Below are 9169 nucleotides of genomic sequence, written 5' to 3'. Positions count from 1 at the left end.
AGGTTTTAAAGTTGTAAATAAAACAAAGAACAAATTATTGTAGTACCTTTTACAAAAAAAAAAAAAAAAATTCAGTATTTCTACTTAAAAATGTCCTTTTGTTTTTACAAAATGATGTTTGAGTAGAAATACTGAAATTTCTACTAGTGCAGGGCAACAAGTCCATTATGCCCTAAAATTCGTATGAGTTTGTGTCTCATGTTTGTATTATAAGCGATATCACACCAGCAGCGAGAGCAATATCAGACCAGTGCTGTTTTTGTCACGAAGAACACGAGTGCAAATGTTATACAACAGTTAAGTAAATAAGAAGTTATTATTGTGCTATATTTTAAACACAATATTCTGTGTTTTTGTTCAATTTTGCCAACTAAAATATTACCTATAAAGCCACAGCAGAACTGTTGTGCATCTCCGAGCAACACAGCAGTGTTTACTGTTTCGTTTCTGAATGAATCCGCGTTTTGAACGAATCGTGTGAACCAATGATTCAAAGAGAGAGCCGTTTACTGAATTCCTGAATGAATCAGCCGTTTGAAAGAATCGACTCGTAAAGACATTTACCGCCACCTGCTGGTAGTTTTAGTTTCTTCTTTAGAGTATAATTTCGTTCATTAAAATAAATAAATAAATACATAAATAATAAATAAAAAAAAACATTAAAGGGATAGTTCACCAAAAATAAATAAATAAATAAATTATGTCATCATTTACTCACCCTTATGTTGTTTCAAACCTGAATGACTCTTCTTTTGCACAACATAAAAGCCTACTGTTGGTAACTAAGCTGTTTTGGTCAACAAAAAAATACTGAGATGTTTCTCAAGTTATCTTATCAAACACAGCTGGACTCGAATGAAGGTGTAGAACCATCTCAAGGCTGATCAGAAGAAATGGACAGCCCCTGAGTTAAATATATGAGTGTCACAGCAAAGGGTCTGAATACTTAGGACCATGTGATATTTCAGTTTTTCTTTTTTAATAAATCTGCAAAAATGTCAACAATTCTGTGTTTTTCTGTCAATATGGGGTGCTGTGTGTACATTAATGTGGAAAAAAAATTAACTTAAATGATTTTAGCAAATGGCTGCAATATAACAAAGAGTGAAAAATTTAAGGGGGTCTGAATACTTTCCGTACCCACTGTATATAGATATAGATATAGATATAGGATAAAGTTACATTTCTTTGTTTTCTGTTGAATTTAGGGTGAGATGTTATCTGAACATAAAAATAACCTGATTACATTATCTTTTGATTGTTAAATGAAGGCGTGGCCTCTCTGTCTTTCAGGTATGAGTTTGGCCCCGCCCTCTTTGTAGGGTGGGCGGCTGCCATCCTGATGATGTTGGGCGGCTCGTTCCTCTGCTGCTCCTGCGTTAACGAGGACAGTAGAGGACAACAGTTATACCGGCAATCTCAACCCTCTACAGCCAGGGAGTACGTGTAAATACAAAAAAATAAAAAGCACTGCAGAAAAGGAAAAACTGTAAATGTAAAGAGCAGCGGGTACAAGAGACAGAGCTCTTCCCACCATGAGCACACCCTCTCACTCGCACTGACCGTTTTATCCAGGTTCAAAACACACAAACTAAACTATTACATGGACAAATATTTACATTGTCTTGGTCTACGGTCAAGGAGGTTTGTGTACTTTTTTGTCAGAGATACTGTATAAGCATGTATTTGGCTATACTTTCATTTTCATGAAGAATGTGGAAATTCTGTACTTTATTGACATGTACGGTTTTCCCAACATACCTAAATACGCTTTTTTAATTAAGGCAATCCTATTTTCACCAAAAAAGAGACTTTACAAACCAATTTGAAGCTGAAATCCCTAAGAAGTTATAATTTACACTGGACTATTTTTTGTATTAATTTTACATGGGTTTCATAGAAAACTTCCAGGTACACTTAACGACTTTTATGTAAAGTGAATGGAAATATCATTTGGGAACAAAGTCTGATTTAAAAGATTTCACAATCTTTGTTTTGCCTTTCAACAAACTAAAAAGCAAATAAAGTCAAACGAGAACGGATTCAATGTGGGATACAGAGGCTATGTTCGGACTAGCATACTACTCTTATGATTTATGCAGTATATAACATGTATACTGTGAAAAATGTGCATGGAATACATTGATTACCTACTACATTTGGCATAATGCACAGCATAAAAGACAGCACATTGCGCAGAATACAGTATTCCACAATGCAACAATGAAGTCATGTGACAATGTATAATGCATTCTGTTTTGCATTATATTGTATATTAATAGTAGGCATTATACAGTATACACTGCGCAATATTCAGCAAGTAGTATTTCAATCCGAATGTAGCCTGTAGATAGAAACGTGTCATGGCTGTTCTGATTGGCTGGTATGTTCTGCATGGTGGGAGCTCTGTTTGCCAGCTATGTGTGTTCCTGACAGCCATGGTCACACTGACACCACATTGAAGAGACCAGGAGTTACGACACTTCCACCGTCCGCTGAAGTACAGGGAATTCCACTAGAACCATAGAGGACATTATTTTAAACCATTGAGTTCCAGCGCTCCAGTGTGGGAACTGAGAATTGGCTGACTTGAGTCAAAAACGTCCAGCACAAGATGTAAACATGCTATTTAGACAAAGCACTTTCGAGGGAAAGTCCGACACTGGTTTTAGACCAAAGTATGTGTCAGAAAAGAGTTTATAATTCACTGAGAATGAATTGCACCACTGATAATTCGGTTTACTTGGACTTAGTTCAATAAAAGAAATTAGGCAAAACACCCACAAAATTAGTGCTGATCACAATTTGCATCCTATTCACAAAAATGCGCCCTGCCAATGGCTCAATGTGAGCCGAATATCCAGACCATAAATAAATAACATCTATTAGCTCAATGAAACATTAGCCAAATAATGCAGCGGTCTGTGAATCCAGTGCATTCCATAATTAACCTCATTTACATAGAAAGGAAGCGTGTTTGCCCAAAAAATGAATGACAATGGGCCTTATTTATGAAACACAACCACACCAAACTGTAGGTAAACTGTACGTGATTACATTGTGAAACCATTCTTATATTGCTGGTTTTAATTAAATGCAATGATTTGCATAAAAATGGATTTACACAGATGTTTGTTCTGCATGTGTTTCGTCATCCTAAAATAAAAAAGGCCCAATGACAAGTTAAACATGCATGGCGCAGCACTTTACCAGCACATATCCATCTTATTTTACAACATCAAAATAACCTATTTTCTTTAAATGTGTGAGACTTCCGATTCCGACCAACTGTTATTGGTAAATAATCAAAAAATATGAAAGTACAGCAAACTGTAAAACTGTTTGTGCTATAAGCTGGTGCCTTTATGATAATGAAGTTTTGCACCAGTTTGCAATCAGCTTAACACTGCTTTTGTACAGGTAAAATAACTAGAATTGAATGACAATTAAAAGCTTTGGCACTATTGTATTGTTTATAATCATTCCAACAAAGCCGTTTTGAACGGACACCTCCCAAATTTAAGTAACAAATGGCCTGATCTTATGTTAAAAATAAGTTAGACTAGTATGCAAAGAGGTGCTGGAATAACATGCGCAACCATTTAGTGAATTTGTTCCCACATCATTTTAGATTCAGATTATCTGTAATCTGTAATGTGAAAATCGTTTTGAACTGGTGGACAGTAAAAGTTGTGTCTCCTGTCTCCAAAAACAATGAGGCGTTAGTTTTTGGACCTGGTGAAAAGTTAACTCTCCTTTACTAACAGAAACTTCACAACCACCTCTGAAGCATGCAAATGTCATGTAACTCAAAACTCATCCTTCTCTCGGAGATCTGAAGTTGTTGGCATATCAAACAAGCTGTCTATGCACTTTCCATCATCCATTTTTCCTAACAATTCCATGCTAACAAACAGCAAACGTCTATGTGGTGCCACATAACGTATTAACACCCAGTGACCCGAAAGGCGCTCGTCAGTTGTCTCTGTCCCAGGTTCCTCTAATGCTGTTCTTCTCTGACTGTCTTCTTCTCTTCTCTAATTCAGGGATGAGTTGTTGAGTGAGACTAGTTTCCCTGACTGACCAACCCTCCCTGCCTTTATTCGAGGACTGTCCGAGCTCCACTCTCTGTATCTGTGTCCCTCACTCCCACCTAGAATCCAAATTTGGACGCTTGTCTGTATGACTGGACAAATGTCCCTTCTACACCCTACATCCTTAAAATCTGTGTGCCTTTTTTTCAACATCTGATCAATAAACATGTTTGAAAAATCGTCACCCCTTATCTGTTGTGTGCGTGACCCCATAAAAACCGCCTTTGTAAATATGTATTATTGTAGCATGTACGTGAAAACACCCTACAAAGCATGGACTGTTGCATTGCAATACATCTGAAACGATGGATCTGATTTCCATTTTCTTTGTAACTCAAACATATTTTGTTTTTCTTTTAAATTGCAGAGGAAATGTTAAAAGTTCTCCAGCAGAGAAAGGGGAGCAGTACTTGTAGTTTGGGAGAGGGCGACTTCGTGGGTCACAAGCTGTTAGATTTTGGCAACAGACAAGACACTCTCTTTCGGTAAAAAAAGCAAAGAACTCCAGTAGAACCTAATTCTAGATTTAGATCCCTGTAATACAGACAATGCAGAGGTTCATAAAGCCAAGCAATGCATTTCCAAACAACATGACTTTGTACTGTAGTATAAAACAAATGTCAGAAATTTGATAAGTGAGCCACAACAGCATTATCGCAAAGTGTGCGACAAATATGTCATTTTTTTGTTACAGTTGGAGTTATACTTGCCGAAAAACTATATCACTCATCTGGAGAGCATTGATTCAGGGTACATTATAATGCATTTAAATAATGATGCAAATCTTCGATATGTGCGGTGTAATATACTTTGAACTATAACTGTGTTTTGACTCACAAATGTCTTTTAGTTTGCTAATAGTTTCTATTCTTTCTTGGCGTATATGAGATGCATCTTTTACCCATGGTAAAATCAATTGTTGTTTTTTGTCTAGTTTTTTTTTTTGTTCATAAAATGTATGGTACTTAAACTTTGAGGGGTTTGTCACGTTTGATTTTGCTTCAAAAGAGACCCACACGCAACACAGATACCATTAAATCTCTCTAGTGCACTTATGATTTGTCTTGGTGAATTGTATTCAACCTGCATTGAAAGGCACTATTTATCACAAATAATGTCTTTGAAGTGGTCGCCGAGTCTGTAAGTTGTCATTAGAAATGTTTTAGTTCATGTTCCACCGATTATGTTATCTAATATTCAAGTATGTATAATCTCATATGATGTATCAAGCTTTCTGTTCATCTGTTTTAAAATAAAATAAACTATACAAAGATATATTTTTGTGTGTTTTAGTTGGGGAAAGTGCTGTTTGTCTGTTGTCACATGACTTATGATATTTTGACCAGGACTGTTAACGTAGAACTGTAAACAAAAAATGAAAAGATTTGAACACACTTTTTGATCTGTTCACAAACATTGATAAAAACAGAAGTACAAAGCCAAAGGATTGTATATAAGTCAACAACAATATGGTGAGCTAAATGATTCTAAACTAAACAAGCTAAATGAAGTCTGGGAAGAAAAAGGCAACACAAGCAGTTCAAACACACCTGGATCCATTATTATTACCATTCATCTAAATGGCAGATGTTTGGATGGCACCGGATTCTTTGGACCTGAATGTTGCTATTTTTGCTTTGCTTTACTTTGCCATGTGACTAATCACTTCATATTAGAATTTCTCAAATAAATTAAAGGGGTCCTATTATGCTCTTTTACAAAGTCTTGATTTTGTTTTGGGGGCGTTCTAGAACATGCTCTCATGCTTGGTGGTTCGAAAACATTATTCCAATTCCTTTCTCCCCAGCCTGGCACAAACATCAGTTTGAGCCGGATTCAGACCCAGAAAATATTGAACAAGAGAATGGCGCAGAACCTTTACATGCACGGATACTGCAAGACATATTAGAGTGGTAACGTTATTGTTTTTTTTTTTTGGCTAAATCACGTTTTAGATAGGATGTCAACAACCGCTTAAAAATAACTGCATTTATTATGTACAGATAAGTGCATATGCATTATTTTTTATTATTTAATTCTAACATTATAACATGAATTGCCGTGAAACTGTTATACAGTTGAATTTATTTATACCATAGTCCAGTGTTTCCCACAGACTTGCACTCTATTTGTGGCAGCATATGCAAATTCATTCTCTGCCAGAGGAGGCACTGTTGGAGTGGTAGAGATCGAGGTTTCCCCGGTAAGACTGTACACAAAGCAGCGCGCTGCTCACAAACACTGCTTTATCAGATAGTATGCAAGAAGAAATTAAAATAATATCCAATTTTCTGAAGACAGTCGGTTTCCTTCAGAAATAGTGATATAAAAACAACTGTACTCAATGTATGGGAAACACTGTAGTCTCATAATTGAAGTGTAAATTCGGCAGATTACATCATTGTCCAGTATTGTACTGTCAGCAATTTATTATAAAAACTTTTCATAATTGTAACATACATATTTACATAAATAATGATTAAGGTGCATGTGTAATAACTTGCAAAAACTCAACGCTACAGCAGCACTTCTACAGCAGGCTTGTCATTGCGGTGACCGGGGGGCCTGGGTCAATGGCGGCCGGCAGGCTCGTCTTCTGAGGAGATCAGATGTGCTAAAAAAGTCACATTTAAACGCAGACTCAAAACTCATCTGTTTAGCTGTGCATTTATTGAATGAGCACTGTGCAATGTCCATGTCACGGTCACTTGGGGAGGAAGGAACGAGGAGACGCAGGAGAACACTTCAACTAGAATTTAATTCAAATAAACAAAGGGATACAAAACACTGGAACTTCAGGGATGACATTTAACAGCAGACGGGAAACATTGGGAAACACAGGGTTTAAATGCACAGAGACTAAAGGGACACACCTGGGAACAATATGAACTAAAGGGGGAACACCTGGACTCAAATTGGAAATAATCAGGGAGCAGGAACAGGAAGAATACCAAATAAGGGCAAGGAAGGCATAAGTTATAGTTTTATTATTAACATTCAGCATTGTTTTTTTCTTTGCAGACTGTAGCCCTGTCAGCATTAGTTTAATACCACTGAGATACTGTTAGTTTGTATCTATATATATCAGTATTTTATTACATTGAGACTTACAAAAATGTTTTTATGGTCATAGTTTCAGTTTTAGTTAACTATGAATCCTATCAGCAAATTTTAAGTCACAACCTACTCGTTTAGAACTGAAAATGCTCTGCCTAAATGTGTTGACCAAAAGCCCTTGTGTAATAATAAGAGTGACACTGTGAGCAGACACCCATAAGCAATGTATTGGATGAAACCAGTCCATTTACTCCGAGATGTGTCAGTCAACAGATTTTAAACAGACCATTTAAGATCAGTGAATCAAGGTGTTGTGTATTCACTTCACTTACTCCATCAGTAAACAAAAAGCCTTATCAAAATCAAATGATAACCAGTGGTCCATAATCCATTTTGTATGTTTGACATTCAAGTGTTTTCTTGTTTCTTGAAAATGGATCTCAAAATTACGGCAGCAGTGGGGAGTCTGACTTGAAAGTATAGTGTTTGCTGCAAAGACATTAACCATGCTTGAACTCTGCTCTGTTTTTTTCCCGCTTTTCCTTTGGTTTGTGTTGTTGCCAATCCATCAGAGAGAATACCCCCTCCTGTTAAGAGTAATGACTGAATGAGTGTTTGGCTTTTCTGTCGCCTACAGCCAGTCAGCAGCGTAACGCAGCTTCATTACGCCAGTGTGCTGTGGGGCCCAACTTTCAGCGTCACATTCCAGGAGAAAGATTTCCACCCAATGAATGAATGAATTCCTGCTAGCATTCCATTATGTGACTAATAGATGACATTAGCCACATTAGTGACATTAGTAACATTAAAGGGGTGGTTGATTGCAATTTCATTTTTTTTTTTACGTTAGTTATTGTGTAATGTTGCTGTTTGAGCATAAACAATATCTGCAAAGTTTACAAAGCTGAAAGTTAAATGCAAACGGCAATATCATCTTTTAAAATTCTGTCAGTTTAATGCCTACAAAAATGGCTGGTAGGGACTACAGCAAGTTACTTCCCGGGTTCGTGACATCACAAACCCAGATAAACCCCGCCCTCGGGAAAAGGCAGCAAAGGAGGCGAGGCCATGCTGCGCTGCTTTAGAGAAGAGAAAACTAGAGGTGCACGTAAAAATCTTTTCATATATGAATCGCAATTCTTTCTTCTAATGATTCTAATGGATTCACAAGTTTCAAAATCAATGTTCTAAAGCAGCGGTTCTTAATACTGTTCCTCGCGTCCCCCTGCTCTGCACACGCTCTGCATCTCTCTCTCTCTCTCTGTCTCATTCAGCTCAGCTCCAATAATGAACTGTTCCAATTATACACTTATTTTCACATAGCTATGAGAAGCGTTAAACATGGATGCGCGTGCAGTTGCCGTACTGTATTAAGGCTTTAATCAGGATAAAACCGTATATTTAAAGCTAGCACAAGCAGTAGCATTTACAAATAACAGCATATCTAAAAGTATAAGACAACAACAAACATAAAACATAGGCCTACCATTAAAAGTCGTGCTTGCACAGGTTCTGCACGATCCTCTTCACTAATATCCTCTGCGTCTCAATCGGGCTCAAATTGATGACGACGCCATTGTTTACAACAACTTTTGGTTATATTTGCCATGAGACGGAAACTCATCTATTTTCTAAAATGTCATTGAATTATTTTTCCGGAGTGTCTATTTAATAAATCATATCTCATATTTTATCGGAAAGGCATTTCTTTTCAATAAAAATTAAGAAAATAATAAAAAATGTGATAAAGTATCGGGTAGGGTTAAGGAAGGTGTAGGGAGGGTTTTATTGTCTCAAAAAGGTGGCATACATTTAATATTTTGAATTGAAATCATAATTTACACTCAGTACATTATTATTGCATACTGTTTTTTAATGTGCTACAATACTGAGGTGCGGATAATTGCCACTATTTGCAATAAGTATAAATAGCAGAAAATCCTGCTATTTTCACTTAGTGTAAATAGAATCCATTGCTATTTGCACTAGTGTAAATAATAGCATCTATTGCTAAAAAA

The 9169-nt window shown here is 36.6% G+C and overlaps 1 protein-coding gene across 3 annotated transcripts in view; it reads left to right on the top strand.

The window, feature by feature from the left end:
* The window catches only part of LOC107565733 (claudin-19-like), a 16077-nt gene extending 11037 nt beyond the window's left edge, over positions 1 to 5040 (top strand). The window contains exons 4-5 of one of the 3 annotated variants that reach the window (XM_016251003.1): positions 1294 to 1440; positions 4462 to 5040. In XM_016251003.1, the coding sequence (XP_016106489.1) occupies positions 1294 to 1440; positions 4462 to 4510 (196 nt within the window). In that variant the 3' untranslated portion in view covers positions 4511 to 5040. Of the gene's footprint in view, positions 1 to 1293; positions 1451 to 4046 lie in introns of those variants that run through there. The other 2 variants (XM_016251004.1, XM_016251005.1) reach the window with 2 other exon arrangements.
* Positions 5041 to 9169: the final 4129 nt, after the last annotated feature.

Source organism: Sinocyclocheilus grahami, unplaced genomic scaffold (assembly GCF_001515645.1).
Source record: "Sinocyclocheilus grahami isolate Dianchi unplaced genomic scaffold, SAMN03320097.WGS_v1.1 scaffold1021.1, whole genome shotgun sequence".
Taxonomy (NCBI): Eukaryota; Metazoa; Chordata; class Actinopteri; order Cypriniformes; family Cyprinidae; genus Sinocyclocheilus; species Sinocyclocheilus grahami.
This window is presented reverse-complemented; position numbering and strand designations above follow the sequence as displayed.